This window comes from Bacillus rossius, chromosome 8 (assembly GCF_032445375.1).
Source record: "Bacillus rossius redtenbacheri isolate Brsri chromosome 8, Brsri_v3, whole genome shotgun sequence".
Classification (NCBI taxonomy): domain Eukaryota; kingdom Metazoa; phylum Arthropoda; class Insecta; order Phasmatodea; family Bacillidae; genus Bacillus; species Bacillus rossius.
Genome location: NC_086336.1, coordinates 17,643,026 through 17,666,023, shown reverse-complemented (window position 1 = coordinate 17,666,023; position 22,998 = coordinate 17,643,026). Strand labels below are relative to the sequence as shown.

Below are 22,998 nucleotides of genomic sequence, written 5' to 3'. Positions count from 1 at the left end.
GGCTGGGGGTCCTGCATAACCACTGGTGTCACGTGCCGTTCCACATGCTGTCCACTGACGTAAGGCATGCCATGTGGGCCACCACGTGTAGTGGCCTGAATGGGCGCCGCCTTTCTCGATGTTTCGGGCGTTGGGTTTGCCCAGGATTAGGCGACTCGTCACAGCAGCTTTCATCAGTTTGAGAAGGGCGCCTCAGGTACTTAAGCAGCGACGCTGGTCTCCGAAGCAGTTCCGAGCGAGTCCCGCAACAGTTCCAGAGTTCGAATACAAAGGTTGCAACATCGGCGAAGAGAGAGAGAGAGACGACACCACCACTACCACCCCCTCCCCCTTTTTTCCCTCTCGAGAGTGAGTGGCGCGACGCATAGTTTGACTGGATGCTGGATTGTGAAAGTGCGGAAACTGTGTGTGTGTGGACAGGCACGAGGTAAGGTGCGAACCGTTGTGCCTAACTCCAGTGAGGAGTGAAGACTGTGGAACTTGACAAACATTGACTTGTGAATAAACATTTTTTTATTGCCAGTTATTTGTGATTGGACATTTTTAAGTACAATTATTTATTATTAATGTAAATATTTGTAAAAAAAAAAAAAAAAAAAAACGTAATAAAACTTAATTGGGCTATCCCTTATGAACCCAGTTCTCCCCACATAGGTTGTAACATTTTGGTGTCACAATTGGAATAGCCCTAATGAAATGATTTACGAATAGTAAATAGCAAATTAATAAAATTTATAAACAAAAAACAAGAATTTTGTTTTTCAAATTTAACAGTAGTTAGTTTTGAGTGTAGTAAATTTAGTGTTGGTTTTGAATAGGAATTTAGGTTAGATCGTAGGTGAAATAGCATAGTATATTTCTTGGCCAAAATTAACAATAAAATGGAGAGTAATCAAGAAGAGGTGAAAAAAAATTTATCATTGCCAAGAATAGATGAAGAATGAAATGAAGAATAATGAAGAGATAAATGAACAACAGATAAGAAGAGATGAAGAATGCCATGAAGACTGAAATCGAAGACATGAAGAAGAACTAAGAGGAGACAAATAGTGGTTAGGAAGATGCGTAATGAACTCATGGCTGCTCAAGGAGAATTAAAGAAGATGGACGAAACTAGTATTCAGTTGGAAGGAAAAGTGTAGTGTTTGGAACAACATCTAGTAGAACATGAAGAACTGGCAGCGCAACAGCTAGCTCAACTCGAGCAGGCCACCGAACAGAAAGTAGCAGCTGTAACTGAAGAGTGCCATCGGATGCTCAAGGCAGCTACATCTGCTACGAAACGGAGTAGATATTCTGAAGACATGAAGTTGGAAGGCACAACTGGTCTCCCGAAATTCAAGCCACCCACTTTTGATGACCAGTCGTCGTGGGCTGTCTACAGGCGACATTTTGAGGCAGCTGCTGAAGTAAATGGGTGGGACTGTAACGAGTTGGCTCCTCTCTGGCTCTTCCAGAATGGCCTTAAGCGTCAATCCTTAGTTTCCTGCCTGGGTGAGAAGGGAGTGGCCCGTTTGGGCGCCACTAATTGTCGCGAGGTGAGGGTTGCTTCTTGCTGGAGCGAGTCCCCTCCCTGCATCCAATCTTTACTGTGCTGCCTGAATAAGAAGGGAGCGGCCTGACTGGCGCGAGTAACTTCTGGCTGGAGGTTCCTAAGAGGGGTAGGTAGGATTCTCCCCCACCTTGGGATGCCCTGAAAGTGGCTCCCAGTGTCCCTCATCTGATGCCCACTTACTTGCTGCGGTCTCCCTTTCCTGGCAGTAGTAGGGCTGACCTGCTTGCTGGCTGGCTGGCTGGCTGGCTGGGCTGGGCTGGGCTGGGCTGGGCTGGGCTGGGCTGGGCTGGGCTGGGCTGGGCTGGGCTGGGCTGGGCTGGGCTGGGCCGGGCCGGGCCGGGCCGGGCCGGGCCGGGCCGGGGTCGGCCGGGGCCGGGGCCGAGCATAGGCAGGATAGGTCCCCGAGGTTCTCCCTCACCCCGAAAGGACACTCTCCGATATGCGGTACGAGTTTTCACTCGCGGTTGGTACCGACAGCCTCCCGATACACACTGGCTACTCGCGGACACGGTTGTCGTTACTCGGCTCGTGGCTGGCAGGCTCGGCTGCCGGTGAAGGCGCGGTGAGCGGTTGATGGCGCGGTGAGCGAGGCTCGGCAGCCAGTGGTGCCTCTAGGGTACCGACTGACCTCCTAATTTTTTTTTTTTCCTAACCTAAATTAAAACTTAGTGTATTTGGGAGGGGTCTGGGTTAGGGAGAGACTCTAAGTGCGTCTCAGGCCGAAGCCTATATGCTCTAATCATGCAGGGGTTAGCCATGCGGGAGAGGGTGCATGCATCGTGTGCTAGGAGGGGATTGGCCAGCCATGGCAGCAATTGGCGCCATGACTAACTCCCCTTACTGACTATTCTAGACTAAAAACTAGATAAGTTGGGCCCAGGTAAAACCTGCATAGACACAGGTAAAACCCTGGGCACTGACGCCGCCGTTTCCTCATATGCTCGGCCGAGAGCGTGTGACAGCGATACCAGGAACTCTTACGTTCCCATAACTCGCTATGTGGTTGCCAATATAAGTATTGCGACCCCGTCACTTTGTTCGAATCATTGGAAACGACGGCAGGGCGCGAAGTGTGCGATTTTAAGATTAAGGGTGGCTCACGGTCCAGAAAGAAGTAAAATAGCTGTCGCATGTTGCTTGGCTCTATTTTTAATAGTGTAGATGTCAGGCGGGGGGAGGTCACCTTTTCCCCTCAGTTAGTTGGATAACTGATGCATGAGAGTGTCGTGATGTCTGTATTTAGAGGCGTGTGGAGTTTGTGCAAAAGTGGCCTAATTAATTTTGTTGTGTGAGTGTAGTGTATAGCTCCAAGGCCGCACATACCCGGCTGACCAAGGAGGCATATCATCGTGTATAGTTAGTCTGGTGAAGGAGAGAGCGCATAGTATTAGTAAACACTGCGATGATACCTGCATTTTTATTAAAAAGTACCTGGGGAAAACAACTAGCATGAACTATAGTCCCGCCTGGGCTAATGAAGACCTGAAGAATTAATTTATAATAATTTAATTAAATTCGTGAAATGATTAATATAAAGTTTCCCGTGAGTTGCTGCTTCGGGCCACGCTCAGGAGAGGACACAGCTCATGTCGCCTGTCGCCAGCAAAAGGCAGTCGGTCAGTTAGAGAAACTGCCCAAACCTTCATCACGAGTCCCTGGCCACAACTCCTACGCTTAAGTTCTAACGGTGATGTACAGTTGACCGGGCAACACTAATAATGAATTTACATGCTAGTATAGAGCCCCGCTGGGCCACATTTCGGCTGTGTGTACTCGTTTCGGTGCTGTGTGCACTGGGATGTTTGTGGCCTTGGCTTAGGCAAGTCGCGGTTTTTTAAATTGTCGCTGGACAGCTGGGTCGTAGTCGGGGATAGAATGTATAAAAACATTAGGGTGTGCCGGGAGTTTGCCATAAAAAGACCTATTTTGGCGTTTTATATATTGCGAGACATATTCTACTTTAAGGAGCTGGTGTACTTCTATAGTGCTAGTATACCAGGCGCAATCTGATATTACTCGCAGGAATCTATTTTGTGTTATTTGAAGCTTCTTTATGTGCGACTGGGCTGCATAGCCATATATCTCGCAAGCATAAAGAAGTTGAGGGCGAACTATTTGCAGGTATAGTTGAAGTTTTTTTCCTTCTAGGGAATTGAGGGGCCTTAAACATTGGGTATAGGGATCTTAAAGTGCCGAGTGCAATCCTGGAAACTTTATTAACCTGATGTTTCCAGGTGAGACTTGAATCGAGAGTTAGGCCTAAATATCTTACGGATTTTTCGTAAGGAATTTCTTGATTAAAGATTTTAAGTGCGCGATCAGGAGCTATACGTTTTTTAGTTAAAATTATTGTGGTTGACTTGGCTCCATTAATTTTAATGCGCCAGCGAGTGTACCACTGTTCTAGTGATGTGAGCTGTCTTCGGACAATAGTTAAGGCGAAATTTAAATTAGAAGATTGATAAACTACCGTAGTGTCATCCGCGTAGAGCTGTACATGGGCATGTTCGCGTGGTATATCGGCCGTATACACATTATAAAAGAAGGGGGAGAGGGCACCCCAGCTGTGAGATCTCAAATAGAGGACTTCACCCCATCTATCGCAACAAAGAACTTTCGGCGCCATAAATAATGGGCCACCAGATGAATATATGTGTCTGGAAAATTAAAAATCACCAATTTGTTAATTAGGCCAGGAATCCAGACCTTGTCGAAGGCCTTTTCCGCATCTAACATAGTAGCTACTGTAAACTTCGCTCGTGAATTAAAGCCATCGGTGGCATCTTCAATAAGCTTGATTAAAGGATGAGATGTAGAGTGGCCACTCCGAAAACCGAATTGGTTATCTGGGATAATGCTGTGTTGGTCGGAGTGCTCTTTAAGTCGTTGTAATAAAAATTTTTCGAAAATTTTACTAGTGCTATTTAAAAGACTAATAGGGCGCCTATTTTGCGGTAAAGCCGCATTTTTTCCTGGCTTTGGAATCGTAATAACTTTCGCGATTTTCCACTTGGAAGGATAAGTTTTTAAAATAAATATTGCATTCAAAATTTTTAATAAATATTCGAGTGCTGTAAGAGGTAATTTTTAAGTGATTCGAAATTTATACCATCAGGTCCGCCTGCTTTATTTTTAGGTCACGATTGAATTACTCGTAATAGCTCGTGAACTGTTATACGTTCCGGCTCTATTTGTGTGGCTATTTGTAAATAATTATTTACTGCTACTGTAGTGGTTCTAGTAAACTGAGGGTTATTTACATCCTCATTTGGTGAAAATTGTTTTTCAAAAATATCAGCTATAGCATTTGCTTTGTCAGCTGCGTCATATTTTATGCCTGTGTCTGTAATTATAGCGGGAGTAGAAATAAATTTATTATTGCCTCTTAGTGTGCGCGTAAGGCGCCACATTTGTCGAGGTTGTGTTGCGACTTCGGTGACTAGATTCCCGAATTTATCTATTTTTAATTGTTTAAGTTTTCGAGTAACTTGAGCCTTTAGGCGATTGTATTCAGTCCTAGCCTGCGGTGTTTGTGTTCGCTGATAGTTATTTCTTGCCTGATGTTTTAAAATGATTAAAATATCAACATCTGGATAGTGAATTCGTGTAAATTCTCTTTTGTTTACTAATTTCGTGTGTTTTTTGCGCACATCTGTAATCGTGTCAGTAAACAACTTAATCTGTGTGTCAAGCTCATCTGTAGTATTTATCGGTTCAATAAAAATTGTTTCTAAATCTTCGCGAAATTTATCCCAGTCGGTAACTCCGAAAGTTCGGCTAAAAATTGCCGTGCAAAACTGGGCATCAAAAGTCAATTGTATTAATACAGGAAAATGATCGGAGTCTAACTCATCTAATTTTTCGGAAGTAACCTGTGCTCCCGGAATGTTGGTAATGGCTATATCTAAAATTTCCGGCATGCCCCCATTAGTTGGGTAGCTAGTCGGCGAATTTGGAGCAAAAATTTCGTAGTTATTTCGAGCCGCATGCTCAGTTATATTTCTCCCTGCTGGGTTGGTATTTCTGCAACCCCAGTCTTCGTTTTTACTATTTAGATCACCTGCTATGAAAAAGTGCCGCATTGGATTTATTAATTTATTAAAATCCCTAAACAATAAAGGCTTGTTCGGTGGTTTATAGACTGCCGACATACAGACGTGCACATTTTTGTTACGAATATTTATGCTGGTGGCCTCAATATGCTCTAAGCCAGTTATTTCTATAGGGTGATGATTTATTCCGTGCTTAATAAGGATGGCTGTACCGCCCCCTAGAGTGTCGCGGTCGGTTCTATAGGTTGTATACCCACTTATATTAAAACGATGGTGAGGTTTTAATTTTGTCTCCGAAATTAATGCCACATCTATCCCGTACACGACTAAACATTGTTTTAACTCGTAGGATTTTGAACGGACGCCATTTGCATTAAAATTTAGAATTTGCAGTGTTTTCCCCATGTCTACAGCCATTTATTGGAGCACTTTTGCAAGGGCTTCCAACAAAATGGTCTGGCGGTGCTTTGTTGTCGACGCGGCGCGGATGCGAACGTAAAATGGCTCGAGGGCCTGCACAAGATTCCAATAATCGCATAAGTGGAGAATTTCCGCGATTTCCCCAAGGCCTGACAGTGAAGTACTTTCGTGTGCGTCTGTACGAGTCTCCGCTCTTTGCTGACTTTTGTCGACTCGCGCCTGCACGATTTCCGTGGCAGTGCGGCGCGGTGCACTGGGCCCAGCGACAGTGGAAGCGAAGGTCGCCTCGGTGCGCGCACGAGCTACCTGTCTGGTAGGTTGGCTGCCCTGCGCGCCGGCGGGCGAGGCCACGTCATCGCCGCGTGGCGCGACTGTGTCCGGACGAACGGGTGACGAGGGTTGTCGCGGGGGGGGGGGGGGGGGGGGGGGGGGGGAAGTGCTCAGTTGTCAGCACGGGCGCTCGCGGAGCTACACGGGCTGCCTTCTGGGCTGCCTGCTCGGCCGCGGTTTGCTTCCTAGCCTCTACCCTGCACAGAAGGTCCGGGCACTGTCTCCACGCCGCGGTGTGCCCTGTGGCTTTGCAATTCAGGCAAACTTTCGGCGCTTCCTCCGGAGCCTGACACTCGCTCCTGGGATGCGACCCAGAGCACCTAATACATTTTGAGGTTTCCCTACAGTTTCCTGTTGTGTGCCCGAACACACCACATCGCTTACACAGGGGAATGTCTTCCGCGCGGTTCACATATTTTTCCACTTTGATGCCGCTTGTATAATACAAGTGCGTGACGGAGTAGATATCCCGTGCGCTCGGCGCAACATTCACAAAGAATGAGGGAGAAAGCTCGTAGTATACCTGGCCTGTAGACCTGTCCGTAAGTTTCGCATTCAGCTGTTTAATGAACGTAACTTCAAAGCCGAGTGAAGTTAGCTCCTCTTTGAGGGCATCGACTGGCGTGAATTTACTTAAGCCTGCCCCACACGACACCCATTTCCTTAGCAGTTTTTATGTAATTTTTATGCTAGCGCGCCTGCTCCCGTGTGGGTAACATTTCAGCACCCTTCCAAGGGGTCTGGCTCTGGGTATAAAAGTTTTCATAACCGAAGTCTTAGCCAAAACCGTAATAGAACGTGTTCTATTTTTCTGCTATACCCACGAGCTGGAGCCGTCAAGATGGCGGACCCACGTGTTGCAATATAACCCCGTATATAGTCTGTATTGTCAACATTAAGGGACGTAACAAATGTAATGGTATGCCAAATGAAACTTTATAATAGTAAAACTACTATGGAATATATTTGTTAAGCTGAAATTGCCACAGAAAGAAGTAATCGGAAATTTTAAAATACGTTATGAAAATACGTTGCAGTTATATTACCCATTATCTCCTATCACGATCGTAGAAGTTGCGGTAGCGTAGTGGCGAAGGGCACGATGGCAGCGGTAGATGGGTGATTTTGAATGTGGTTCGAATCTTCATCGGTCCATTTTTTTTTTTTTTTTTAAATAACAGATAATTTAATTGTACATACTGTGCTTTCTGCAAATATAAATTATTAGAATTAATTTATGATATAATATTATTAACTACATTTAGGTGTCTCAGTCCATTGATTTTATTCACAGTACTACGTACCTAGATTTATTTTTACTTTTAAAAAAGTAAAGTAAAATCACATGTTCACAAATAATTTAAACCAAAAGTTAATTTTATAATTAAAACGCCAACGTTTATTAAGAAACGAGTGTCTATAAATTAATAATGAATAAACTGATACTTCATAGCGACACATCTGTGAGGGTAAAAAAAAAACATGCAAAATGTTTTTCTTCACCGAAGATTTAAATTTATTACGCGGTATGTGCGTGTTTATTTGTCTCACTGGGTTACAAAAAATATTAGTTACAATTCCTCTAATTATGTAGTTAAATATATAAGTAATCAATAAATCTTATATATAACATATATGAATCGGTAGCATTTTTTTACTATTATAATGTGATTAGCTTGATTAACTGTATAATTAAATTAATATTAGAATTTAAACCGTACATAAACTAAATTTAGTAAACCCAATGTCCCTTGTATCATTTAAATTTATATATTTTTAGATTTTGAAATTAACCTACAACTTAAAAATATATTTGTAATTCCAAAATTGCTCTTAATTTGTTTTTAAATACTAAACCAATTTTGTTATTTATTTGCAAATGAAAAATATAAGATAAAATATCAAATAATATTTCCGCAAGTTACATAATTTTTAACACAAACAGGCGTAACTTTCACTTTTTTTTCAGTATTTTGATAAGTTGACTACGACAGGTTTATCCTCCCCTGATATGTTAGCTTTGGTCGGCAACTGCGTTGGCTGGTTTTGTGTTAGCATTCTAGGTATCGTGTGTATGGAGTTAAGAAATCTTTCTGCGGTTCTGCTATACAAATTTTTATGAAAATTTTCATACCCATGGGTATAACAGAAGTTATAGCAGAAAATGGGCATCGTGTGGGGTGGGCTTTAGGCCCCGAATCACGACCTTTTCCCCCCTTTCGCTAGGCTGCGAGAAAGTGTGGTGTGGCACTCCATTTGCATTCAGCCAGGCCACACCCTTGTCCTGGTCTGACTTGGCGTCGAAAGTTATCCTAACTTCCTGTTTTTTGTTTAGGTTCATTCGGTGTTTGACGCCAATTTGAGCAAAAACAGGGCCTATCTTGCCGATGACCTGCGAATCACGAATAACAAACGGGACCCGTTTGTATTTTGGGGCTTCTGCGCCTTGAAAGTTGTTAGAAGTGCTCGCGCGCGGTGCATTGTTGCGCCTACTGCTGCGGCTTTTGACGGTTGTAAAATCATCCTCGCAGTCCGAGTCTGAATTTTGTGGGATCTGGGTCCCTGAAGGTTTTTTTGCTGCGGTGACATCCGAGTCACTGTCGTCTCGTGCGCGTTTTGTGGCCGCGCCACAATCCATCTCCTCCCCTTCCTCCATCCCTGAAGGTTGGCACCCTGCTTTGAAAAAAGCAGGGACCACCGTTCCTGACTCGTCCGCGGTGTCTCGCATCGCAATTACAGGTCGCACTATCGCAGCTGCCTACCCGACCTAACACCTTACACATTGGCCACTGACCTGAGCTTCCGTTATCGGAAACCAGGCTAGGCTAAGAGATAGGACTACCTACTCCAACCAGTGCTCGGTAAAGAAAATGTGGGGCACTGACGGCCCAAGGACCGGCCTTTTATACCCCTCCTGAGGGCCAGGGCGTGACGTAGGAAGGGCTGGGAGTTCCAAGAATCACGGGCGCTTCCGGGAATTCCAGCCGGCCTACGTAACTTGGACGGACCTCGGCTTGGAGGAAGAGGGGAAGGCGGGGGGAGGCGGCTGGGCAGACGGAGGTGGGTGAGGAGGGGGAGGCTGTGCGCACACCCGCTCGGCCTGGCGAGAGAGGGGTAGGCGAGGGGTGGCGGCCGGTAGGAGCATGATGTAAAGAAGAGGAGGTGAAACCGTGCGCAGGTTTTCCCCCTCCACGCGCTCCCTTGCTACGTCACCTTGGTTGTAGCCAGCGCTCTTCCAGGCGCTTCCCATCCATTTCATCTGCGTCTCGTGCGAACGTAGTTTTATGTAGTTGAAATACCAAATTGTGCAGTGTTCAGATGTCACAATCATTTCAAAAAGACTCGAGATTCTGGCATAAAATATTTTTCTTTTCCAAAAAATGAAGATGTTTGCAATAAGTGGGTGAACGTATGCAAAAGGAAGGATGCATTCTGTGTTAGCAGAGGTAAGTTTAAACAAACGTGATTTTAAGTAGAAATGTCACTTGTTTTATAATATGAGTATTTATTTTTAATTTTTTTATATGATTAACTGTAGGTTAATGTTAGGTCAAGGAATATATTTCGTACAAAATACTGAGTTATTATCTATAGTAATAAAGTATTTCGCGGTAAAAAGGTTATTTATTAAATTAATTTATTAAAAATGAAATTTCAAAGCATTAATAAAAACTCAAATCAATTGTTTTTAAAATGTTTGTGTTTGCGGGCATCAGCGAGAACTACAAAATTTATTTCAAATTAACTTTTTTTCTTGTTTTTTATAGAACTAACCTAAACATTAGGTTGTGTACTGTTAATAAAGGGGGTAAAAAATGTTTTATTATTATAATATATATATTATATATAACATATAATATATATAAATTACTATCACATTATATAATATGTTAAGTTGATATTAGTAAGTTTAAAAAATTTCGACTAATATATTTGTACCTAAATATTTTGTAATGCCTGCAAGCTGTTTTTTGTTGAAGATTGTAGTGCTATTGGGTTTAATAATATGTTTTAAATATATTTTTTAAATATACTTTCTATCATTATTTATCCTTTTGTTTATTGTTTGTAACTAAATAAAATTAAAATTAGTAAATAAATCAAAAGCGCTTATGTTTATGTAAATTACAAATACGTATTTATAGAAACTTTGCTTTGTCAGATGCTTTTTTTTTTGTAATATGTTTGTATTATTCTTTGTCGCCTGCATCCTGATTGTTTATTATGTCTATTTTATTAATATTCATAATAAATATTTTCGAAGTATATTCATTCCAATTCCCATTACCATTCTGTGTTTATAAGACCCAATCAACATTTTGAAGTGATGAAAACAGCAGAAAAATATTGCTTCGTTGATTTTATTTTTAATATAAACCCCGCGTTTGGATGCTAATACATTTATTTAAACTGTATGTTCTAAAGGCATGCCTTACAATGTACATAGCAAAGTATTTTTACGCTTCGTGGTAACTCTCACTATTCAAATGATTGTAAATGAACTGTCTCTGCGTCGTATTCCCGTAAGCGCGCTGCGTGTAGACCGGGCGGTGCGAACAAGGTGACGTAGTGCGCAGTGGAGGACGCGTTAGGGCGGGTGGACGGTTTCACCTCCTCTTCTTTACATCATGGGTAGGAGCGTGCGCGCGCACTTGCCTGGTTACCATGGCAACCCAGATGCGGCGCGGTCGCCTTTGCAAAGGGCGACGCGGTGGTGGCCGGACGGTGACAGCTGTCGCGGCCGTCAGTGGCGGCGGCCCGCACACGTGTTTAGGAAGGAAGGGGCTGACGGCTTCGTGATTATAGACGTGCGCGGCACGTCGCACGTCAGGACGATGAAGAAAAGGCTACGGCACTCGGCTTGGCCCTGCGAGGATATCCACTAGAGCTGCTGCAGACCATACCAGTTACAGACCAGAAAGAATGTGGGGTATTAGTAGAGGCCCTTGAGTTGAGGTATGACGACCGACACATGGGCGAGGTGTATAGAACAGCCCCGAAGACGTGTCAACAGATCTTCGGAAACCCTCCAAGAGTTCAAAGCCGACATTGAGCGGCTCGTGCACCTTGCCTACCCAGAAGCACCAACAGAGTTCCGCCAGCAGCTAGCCACTAGTGCTTTTATAGACGGGCTCTGAGATGCGAAGGTTCAGCAAACTCTTTGTTTGGCCCGACACAAGAAAGCTGTGAGGCCTTGTTCCATGCCCTGGAAATCGAGGCAGCACACACTGCCTCAAGAAACACAAGCATCAGGACAAGGAGAGCTGGACTGGAGCCCTATAATGTAGCAAATGCCAGAAACACCTCTAATGAAGTAGATATTCTCAGGGCATTAAAGAAGTTGCTGAATGATACTCCAGGTAACCATATCAGAAAAGCAGGACGATGCCCGTGGTGCTTCATTTGCAGTGAACCAGGACACATCCAAAGGAACTGTCCTATAGGCAGGAAGACAACACAATAGGAAGATCAACAGTGAAACAAGCAATAGCTGGCGTGAGGGGGCGCATGCCAGCTCTACAGGAATTGGTAGCCCCTAGGGTTTTTCTTGTATCCATACTTTGTAGAGACCATGACAGTTTGTTGCTTAATGGATGGATCAATGACAGACATTGTAAGTAGGGGAAAGCTGAAGAGAACATCCATTCTATACAGACTCAAAACAGCCACCGGAGACACTTCACTTATACATGGACAGCTGGATTTGGAGGTAAGGATTGGAACTATAACATTAACACAGAGCTTTCTTGTTGCTGATTTCACCTAAGAGGTAATTCTAGGAGTGGAGGTCATGAATCGATACAGATTCGTTATTGACAGGGAAGGACAGGTACTGCGTATTAAAGATGAAGAGTTGGCCTTGTATACCCCCGACCATTTGGAAGTTCCTGTAATGCAAGTGGTAGTTAACGAATATGTTTCTATTCCAGCAGATAGCAGCTAGGATAATGGGAAACTCTAAGGGCAACATGAGCTACCTGATAGAACCGAATATGACATTAGAACTGAAGACACTCCTGGTCACCTGAAGCATTGCAAGGTTCAGCGAGGTTGTACCAGTCAGGGTGGCCAACCTCGATTCTCAAACAAGGGTTCTTAAACAGAGAGACCCAATAGCTTGCTGCAACCAGTCTCTTGGGTAGGCCATTGTAGGTCTTCCTCAACTGTTAGACATGATGCACAACCACTGAACCAAAATCTAAAACATCTACTAAGGTGATGCCAAAATAATCTAACAGATGGAGAAATAGAAGAAGTCACAGCTTTTCTGGTAAACAACCAGGATGTATTTTCCTCGGGGGATACTGACCCTGGGAGAACAAGCCTGATCTACCATCGCATCAACACAGGTGATGCAGAGCCAATCCGACAAGCAGCACAACTGCTGCCTCTAGCAAAACAGGAAGAAGCTGAGAAGTTGATCGCGGGTATGATGAAGGGTGGTGTAGTAGAACCTTCAGCAAGTCCTTGGGTTTCCCTAGTCGTTTTAGTAGCAAAGAAGAAGGGCCATATGAGGTTCTGTGTGGACTACCAGAAGCTGAATGACATCACCAAAAAGGACAGCTACCCCCTCCCATGTATCGATGACATGCTTGATACACTCTCTGGCACCAGATGGTTCTCTACACTGGACCTGAAGAGTGGTTACTGGCAAGTGGAGCTGTACTCCGAGGACAAAGAGAATATTGCTTTCAGGACAGGGAGTGGACTGATCCAATTCACTGTGTTACCATTCAGGTTATGTAATGCTCCTGCAACTTTCGAGAGATTGATGGAACTTGTCCTGCATGGCATGACTTGGAAAACATTCCTAGTATACCTAGATTACATTATTGTTGTAGGAAATACAGTGAAGGAACATTTTGAAATCTCCAAGAGGAATTTGGCACACCAGGTACTTGAGCAGCAACACCGGCTTCCACGTGAGTTCCGAGCGAGTTCCGCAACAGTTCCAGATTTCCGAGAGCGAAGGTGAAGTGAAGAGGGTGTGAAGACCTCTCTCTCTCTCTCTCTCTCTCTCCCCTCCCCCCCCCCCCCCCCCCCCACCCCCAATATTAGCACAACGCAGAATTCGGCTGAACCGTGAAAGTGCGGCGACTGAGTGACGCGAGACTGTGTGTGTGGACAGGCACAAGGTAAGGGGCGAATCACTGTTGAGCCTAGCTCCAGTGTGGAACTTGACAGACATTGAGTAACTTGCGAATAAACATTTTTAAGTGCAATGATTAGTAATTATACATTATTACTTAAAATTATTTATTATTGATGTAAATATTATTAATTAATATAACTTCATTGGGCTATCCCTTACAAACTCAGTTCTCCCCACGTAGGTCATAACAGTATTTTATTCATAACAGCTGTAAAACTCCAAGCATATGAAAAATAATAATTTGTGAACCTACTGTATTTACCTGAATATAATGTCATGGTCTTTACCAAAACTGCTAAACCTAAAAGTCACATTATTCCACTGAAAGATATGAATTTACAGTGATGGGAACAGCTTTATTGATAAACTACACTATCTGCCTATGTATTAACTTTGTCACTTATGCCATTTTAGTCTGATCTTGTTTACTGCTTTCTGAAACTTGCGGGGGGGGGGGGGGGGGGATGTTAGCTGCTAGCAAAGGCCACCATATTTCACAGAATTCTTTGCTTTCCAGTGAATGGTATATAAACTACAGCCATAAAACTGTTGTTCTTCTAATTGTCAATTGTGGTTTCAAAAAAGGTCATGTAAATCACTCTACTGACAGAAAGTGGCATCAGAAAAGCTGTTATTAAATATGGTTTTAAAATGCTAATTTAAATGATTTTTAATTATTTTCTGTGTTTGAATTGTGTTTTTTACCCCATAAAGTATTTTTCATAAACTGATAATCAAAAAGTTTGGGGTCACATTATATTCAAAGTTACATTATTTTCAGGTAAAAACGTTTTAGGTAAAATCATTATTTTCAGATATAGCTAACACTGTGTCCTTGTTGAAAGGTGATTTTATTGTTCACTGAGCTTTCAGATGTCCCGTGCCCACTGCAGTTTTTTATTGTGCATTGGAACTTGCTGTAACTAAACATGTAACTAAATGGTTGTGAAGAGTATATTAAACCAAATTTAACTCCTATTCCAATTCTTGGACAAGTCTGCCTCTCTGATCTCTTGAATTATATGCCATTGTTCTGTAGAATGTGATTCAAGGGATTGGAGAGGCATCGACAAAGGACTGGAACAGAAAATTAAAGATGACAAACCTGGCTGGGCAAATTATTTCTAAGGTTTGAAGTGTTTCTGTGTTGCAGCTATTTACAGAAGTTAAACATGAACTGTTGATACAGTATTACAGAAGTTAAACATTCTGAACATTGATACTGTATTTAAGGAAAAAAAAACTGCTTTCAAAAAAGGGTGTTCTTGACAGAAAAAAAAACTGTGTTATTTACTGGTTTCTTACTATTGTTATTATAAATCATAACTTTTATAAGAATATTAAATGTTTAGTAAGCATAATTTATTTTTATTTATATTTTGCATTTGACATGGGTTTGTTGTTTAAATGTTTAGTCAAAAAAAAATTTATTTCTGTGCCTGAAATAAGCTCACTTCTTGTAAACAGGAGGGAAATGTGTATCCCTAAATCACCATTTAGGAAAAAATATATATTAACTTACACTAATGTTATTGTACTAAATACTAATTAGAATTTTTTTAAAAAATTTAGTTTTTAAATATTATGTTGTAGATAGTAACCAATTATTTTGTGGTGATAGTGTTTTTGTATTTGAATGCCATATATGATGCATGTTTACACCCTGTTTAGTGATATAAGGCTTCCTTAAAATATTTGCAGATGATCCAGGCCCACGGGGCGGCCATTACTGCTAATGCCTTCTCACCTGAAGGCAAGTACCTCAGTACCTACAGCTGCCAGGAAAATCGCCTTTCATTTTGGCAGGTTAGTAAGTGCATAGCCTGCAATCAAGTAAGTTCAAACTATACACACTGTACTGTTTTGTAAAAAAAAAGTGTTAATCTGGTGTCTGTTCAATTATGTCCTTTATTTGAATGGTTATATGTGTAAATGCAGAAATCATAATGAGTTGGTAGGTTTTCTCGAGGTAACTCCTGTTTTCCCATTGATGCAGTCCATCAGTGCTCCAACTCACTGTTTCAGAACTTGTCTTGTCTCTAATGAATTTGTTGTCAACAAGATGTTAAACAATGATTCTCACCACCGAGGGAAAAGCAAAATTCCGAATTTAAATTTCTGAAAATTTCCTCAAATAATGCCATCTCAAATCAGGGATTGAATGCACAACTACCTGATATCATTGTTTGAAAGCAAATCTTGCACACTCACTTTGCCAGAACCAGTGCAAGATCACTAATTATAAAACTGATTTTGTTGCCAATTCGAGTACAGTGACGAAAACCAAGTGTGCATTATTTGTAATTAGTGATGAGTTCAGTCTACTATTTATCAAATCTAAATCTAAAATTTGATTCTTATAAGAGTTCCAAAAATCCAAAGCTGGATCTCAAGATTCTGGAATAAAATAATACATGAGAACTAATACAGAATGTAAGTTTTGAAGAAACCTTCAACCCATGATTTTTATTTTTAAAATAAAAAAATTTCAATTTGTATGTTCAGGATAAACATTAATTTTGTATAAAAAATGTTCCCTGAAGTGCCAAACAAATATTCCCAAAGTATTGTAGCTGGTGGCTGACAAATTAATTTTTTTAAGATAAAAATACCAGTAAAACCCTATTGTTATGACCTTGTTTATTATGTAAACTTCTATATTATGACCCCTTTTAAAGTAAACATGAAATACTTGTACTTAAAAGTCTAAAAGTTGCATGAAATCGACTGAAAATTGGTCTGAAGCATGTTGCACTGCGTTTCTCTTCGGAGCTCTGTACTGCACATGGTGCAGCAGACACCCCTTCTCCCTGGCTAATAATTGGTGTAAAAATTGTCGGGGAACCACACCTTTTTTTTTAATAACATATGGACTTATGATTTGTGTAAAATGATTAGAAAGCAAGCTCTACTGACTTTACAATTTTAAAAATGAGGGAAGAAACTATCAACGCAATGCAGAAGAAAAGCCATAACATGCAATTAAAAAAGCTGAGCCACACTTTGCACGCAGATCTGAAGGAAGTGGTTCGGCCAACTCGGAACACAAAACTTGCCAGTAAGCGGACCCATGCTGCAAAGAAAGATCAGTGAACTTGTTTTAAAGTTAGGAATTGACAACTTCAAATGCTTGAACGGGTTGCTGGATTGTTTCAAAGTGCACCATGAAATAATTGCCAGCCACAAAATTGTCAGTGAAAGTGACAAAGTTGTGTATGACAAGTTAGTTGTTTCCCTTACTTCAAAACGTACTCAGTCGCTACCAGCTTCAAGATTTGTACGACACTAACGAGCTGGGAATTTTTAATAACTTTATGTCAGATCACATGCTTGCTGGGAAAAGAGGTGTCTGCAAGGGTGCAAAGAGGAGTAAGGAAAACCTCACCTTCCTTCTGTGCTTCAACATGGACGGCAGCAACAAGATGAAGCCCCTCACAATCAAGAAATTCAAGAATCCCCAGGGTACAAGGGCAACATAATTTCATGCCTTTAAGATTTTAATAAAAAAGGCCTGAACGACCTCATAAATGTTCATGAGGTAGTTTCACGTCTTCGTCACAATGATTGGTGCCACAATAAGAAACCTAAATACTGAACAAATTTTATATATATATATATATATATATATATATATGTATGTATATATATGTATATATATATATATGTATATATATATACATATATATATATATATATATATATATATATATATATATATATATATATATATATATAAAAGAGATGAAAATACAAACACACAGAAAACAAACTAAAATTAGCAGATTAAAAAGATAAACAGCATAGAAAATACCATGGACGGAATCAGTCAAAAAATTATAACAGCAATAACGAACACAGTGGGTGAACAATGAATAGAGATTACAACAAGGACAGTAAATAAAGACAAAATTCGCCCCCTTGGACAACATAGCAACAAACAGACGAACCCAAGATATGATATTTAACAGATGATGTAGACAACACAACGATAACATAAGATGTGAAGGTGAATGCCAGCAATATGACAAAACAGATAATCTGAACACCACAATGATGACAGCAGAAATGAACATAGTAGGTTTCCTAAAATAACAGTTGTGACATTTCGGGAACTGAGAATTGTAGCAGTCCTCAGGCACAGACTGATACGAGGACACTGGAAAACAGGTGGTACAATAGAATCTCATTACTAAGTACACAGGGACCTCAAGGTTTTGTATTTAGTACTGAAAGTACTTTGTACTTATAAATACATAGCTATATCATTACAAAGAGAAAAATCATAAAATAAATCAAAAATAGTGTTATTATAAGATACATTATTATTTGGTGAACATCTGACATCAGTCTTAATATTAGTGTTTCTGCATAACTTATGTTTATTTATTTTAAAAAAAACTATTATTTCAGTTTGTTTTTGAGTGTGAATTATGTTCTGTTGAACAAAATGTTTGTCGTAGAAACATTTCCTGATCTCTTCTGGAACCTTTTCGTGTTTAGAGATGAATTTATTTAGTTTTTCTAAGCTCGTGAATAGTTTCCGGAGCTGTCACGGGCAGTTTCTCACAGTCAGAATCATCATCTGATTCAGCTTTTGATGACTGATCGAATGACTATGATGGTCCCACCTCATGGGCTGGTGCAGGTGGAGCTGTCTGTGCAGGGTAGGTCTTCCCCTGGTCTTCCTTACCCCAAAATGACCACTTGAGGTGTTTGATATCACCAGGTTTATTACCTGGATGCTAAGGTGTGGGTTGACAGCCTTACGCGACACACTGGTCTAGGACCGTATGTATCGGTCAGTGATGGCACGATGAGGATTTACCTCGGCTGCAGAAGCTGGGAGTGGCGCTGTGAACTAGCTCGCTGCCTTGTGGTGTCTGCCAGACAGGACCAAGGGACAGCATTTTATGTATGAACTGATGGCCTGGCTTTGAAGTAGGAATGTATTGGTTTCTGGGAACACCAGGCCACTTTCTGTGGCATGTGCACTTGGCTTGCCTGGAGGGGGAGGGGTGGGCCGGGGTGTAGCGGCCGGTCGGGTGGGCTCAGCCTGCCGTCCCTCCCCTGGAATCCCCTCCCCTCCTTGCAACATTCCACATCTCACCTGTTCGCAAGAGCAATAACAGCAGTGCATCACCTTCTTGAACTCTCTGGCATATACATTATGACTATCCACATTAATTAATAAATTAATTAATATTTAATCAAAATTCCTTTTATTTTCCATGTGAAATCAGTGTCAAATGGACAGTTGCATTTTTTTTTATGGACTTTTGGTGACATTAGTAGGTGGTCCAATATGCTTTTCTTAGGTATCTTTACTGTTTGGAAGATGTCTGCTATTAAATTAAATATATATTTTATTTTGAAAACCTTGTGTCAATTTCTTGCCAGAGAAGGCTGAACATCAACTTGGTGCAAAAAAAATGATACAGTTTGACGTATAGGGGTCAGGGTTGGATCAGTCTGTCCAAAATGTTAATTATGACCTTATTCCCAGAAACTGAGAGAGGTCATAACATGGTTTTATTGTACGTTAAAAATGGCTGTCTGCTAAAATATGTTCTTTAGTATGAACATTGGAGAAATATTTTTGGTGTATACATAGTAACGTGTTAATATTTGTGATAATTTTACAATTTTCACTAGGTGTATGACAGTGTTGAATTGGCTATCTGGCAGAGGGGTATTATACATTGATTCTAAGCTGAGATTAAGGTGAACTGGTTGTAATTATTTTACTAAATCGTGCTATATGTTATAAGACATAAGCTCAAGAATATTGTTCTTTTTTAATACTTGAAATTTCTGGGTAATAGTTCTAGGCCTTTTGCACTGTTCATTGTAAGTACACACATATTTTGAAGAATCCGCTGGGTTTGAGGATTGAAGCCTATGTAGGTTGGTAGGTTGGTACCTACGTTTTTTTCACATCTTGTTGACGAGGTCATTAGAGACTGGCATACAGTACATGTCAGGGACACTGGGGAAGCAATCGGCAATGAACCGTCATAAGTAAACATCTCAGCATGTGTTAGAGGTGATTCCTGGAAACAACGGACAACCGAAATTAGGATGAATGGACCGAAATTCATCTTGGGTGCTCCTGAATGCAATTAGTACAATGTTTTTTTTGCTGTTGTACCAACTGATGCAGTGGAAGATGTGTTTAAATCCACCCCCAGTACATTTTGTCAATATAACTAGAGTACAAGTCAGGTAATGCCACCACAAGACCAATCAGTCCATTCAAACATAATGAAAAATGATACAAGTTTTTCTTCTAATTATACTTTGTTTTGGTTTGTGTTGCTTTAACTTAAAAAAAAAAAAAAAAAAAAAAAAACCATTTAAGACTAACTCGAAAAATTTATGCAAAAACGTATATATTGCATACTTGGTAACTGGTTATCTTAACCTGTAGTCAGGGAGTAAGTTTACTTTGCTTCTGTGCTGTTTTGACAGACGTCAACCGGGATGTTCGGGCTTGGAAACTCGCAGACTAAGTGCATTAAGTCATACTCCACAGCTCCAATCCCGGACATGTCGAGGCACAACCCCATGCGACTGGCTCGCCTGATATGGATCAACAATCGCACAGTCTCGCTGATGCTCGCCAATGGCACTGAAACCAGGTTCAACGTATAGGAACTTAAAACTGTAACTTCAAATAGATAACTGTTCATCAATACCATGTTCGTCAACTAGCATATTTGTACTGTGTATGTTACTGTTGAATGTGATTCACTTAGTCACAATGAGTAATTAACATTTTGTTAACTTTATTTATTAACAACTTCTGTCTGTTAAAACTATTGTAGTCAGTGGTAAGGGAAGTATTCAGATGGAGTATTATGTCTTTCTTGATAAGGGGATTGAAACTAAGAGAGGGGAGGAGGGTAAGGCAGTGAAATTCACGTACCAGTAGGGCTGCTTTTGTTTTAATTTGTATCAGCTGTTCTTGACTATTGTAGCTACCAGTGGATTTCAGTGGATTTGAGCATAATAATGAAAATGTGATTTTGATAAACTATAAAATTATGATGTTCGAATTAATTTACAAACAACATACATACATCATGATTGATAATCAAAACAGACAACCGCAAATGACTCAAATATAAAAAAAAAATGCCATTTTGGGATAACAGGAAGAAGTGTGTGTGTTTGGGGGTAGGGAGGGGAAAGTGGTTTCTCTTCATTCAGACAACTAATGCTCCATGTGTATGCTTCCCTGATTTCCTAATGCTTGGTAAGATTGTTAAAAATAAATTTAATCTTGACAGCTATTGATCAATTATAATTGTTACAAATTACAGTAATATTATGCATTCCCTTCATAACAGAACCTAATTATATTACAAACACTTGACGTAGCTGTCTTAATGTAAGGTGCATTTGGTAGATACGTGCTTAAATTTTTTTGATTATCTTCAAATTCTTTGTGTTCTTAAGCAATTTAGTTTTTATCATTTAACGCAATAATAATATTTTTTTATATATATATATATATATATATATATATATATATATAAATCTCTAAATTTTGATATTACCAAGAAACTAAATCATTCTTAAAAAATTTTGGTTTAGCATTATTTCTCGCCAGTATTTAAACTATTCTAAATGAGTTTGTCCAAATTATTTTTGTCTTGTTTGAATTTCCACCGGTACACAATTTTATAGATAAGCTATTTGTGACAATGTATCCAATGAAACCTTGTCTCAAGTTGCCCTGTGGGTATTCACTCTTGGATATATTCTAGCTTTATTTTGGGATGCCAATCGGTTACAGTGTTTGTATAATTTTTATAATGAGTAATTTGTAAGAGCAACATACCACAGTTAAAAAGGCTAAAACCTGTGTTTTCACAGATGTTTTTAAGTATTAAATGTTAAGATACACAGTATATTAAGTACAGTAAAACCTCGTATTTACGTTCTCGTTATTTACGTTTTCCCGCAAATAACGTCATTTTATGTAGGTCCGTTTTATTGTACATTAACTTTCGTGTTGCATTTTCCCTGAAATTACACCGCTACGTAACCAAAAAACCCGGAATGTACGTTTCAAAACACGGTAAAAATGTAAATACTCGTCACGTTAGTCATAGATGTGAAAAGTTTGAAGTAGTTCGCCTATTGTTTGTAACCTTTCGTTTTGATGTATCGACAAGTTCTATGGTGCCTCTCCTCTACTAACGTTTTAATCTTTGCTGCCATAGAGAACTTTCGTAGCAGATCCACAAACGGTTTTATTTACGGTGTCATAGAGCACTCTCGTAGCAGAGCATAGTCCGAAGCGCTGAGCTATCGATACTACCGGAAAGCGCTCATACACAGTACGTATATTTAGTAGTGCTGCATTATGTACAGTACATATCTATGATGGCTTTCATTGTTTACATTAGTCAACGTCCGTTTTGGTTAGCACGTGTTTTTTTATCGTTCACAATATTATTTATGGCAAGATTTTGATTGAAGATGGATAGGTATAAAGTTCCACGAAATACTTTATCTATTGAAGATAAAATTAAAATTATTGAGAAGTTGACAAGCATGTGGGTACCCGAGTGGTTTTGGCCAAGGAACTGAATATTCCTGTTAGTACTTTAAACACAATAATTAAAAATAGGTGTTCTATTGAAGCAAATGCTGCCCAATGCGTTGAATTTATACTATACCTATAAAACAGTACTAGAGAAAATTTAATGTAGGCTTTATGTTGCATTGTTTTTTATATTTAAGAAAATTATATTTTTGCAGTGCCCTAAATGTGTTGTAAACAACTATTGTTTGTCTTGTAGCACCAGTAAATGCTGATACATTTTTTTAAGCTAAAATTTAGCATTAACTGCCAATAAAAGTGCTTTCCCACAATTTACACTTTCCCGCAATTTACACTTTTTCCTTGGGGTTCCCTGAAAAGTGCAAATAAGGGGTTTTACTGTAGTATAGGAAAGTGCAGGGTTCTGGGCCTACTTTCAGGATTGCATCGTTACATGCTACTTCTCTTCTTTCACTTCATTATTTCTCACTCTGTTGTGTCTGGGTATGACCATCATGTTTCTTTTACTTTATTTTCCTGTCATTTCTCTAAAGACTGAGAATATAAAATTCAGTAGAAACACGACTACTAGCAGATAATTATGCACAGGTTGTTACCACTCACCACCTCCGGCTAGCTCAAAATGAGGTTATGAATGAACTTACAGTTTGGTAGCAGGTTACGAAGGAATTCATATGCAATGTTTGATTTATTATCTTTTGTTTTTTATTTACTTAAAATCAAAATACCTTCCGCACAACAAACCACGAAAAAAAATTGTAATGGAAATCCAGAAAGGAGAAAACACGTAGACTCATGAATTACATTATATTGCCCGGATAAGTTCCGGCAGCGACGGCTGGATAAAACCCTTTGTCGCCTGGCTGTGGGCTTTGCCTACGACTACGGCCAAAAAAAAAGTTCTAATTTATCAAAA

The 22,998-nt window shown here is 40.3% G+C and overlaps 1 protein-coding gene across 10 annotated transcripts in view; it reads left to right on the top strand.

Moving 5' to 3' along the window:
* The window catches only part of LOC134535543 (WD repeat-containing protein 7), a 191,086-nt gene extending 168,693 nt beyond the window's left edge, over nucleotides 1-22,393 (top strand). For 6 of the 10 annotated variants that reach the window (XM_063374703.1, XM_063374699.1, XM_063374697.1 and 3 more), the window contains 2 exons: nucleotides 15,191-15,316; nucleotides 19,979-22,393. In XM_063374703.1, coding sequence (XP_063230773.1) covers nucleotides 15,191-15,316; nucleotides 19,979-20,161 — 309 coding nt within the window. In that variant the 3' untranslated portion in view covers nucleotides 20,162-22,393. The remainder of the gene's footprint in view (nucleotides 1-15,190; nucleotides 15,317-19,978) is intronic. The other 4 variants (XM_063374698.1, XM_063374707.1, XM_063374701.1 and 1 more) reach the window with 1 other exon arrangement.
* The last annotated feature ends 605 nt before the right edge of the window (nucleotides 22,394-22,998 follow it).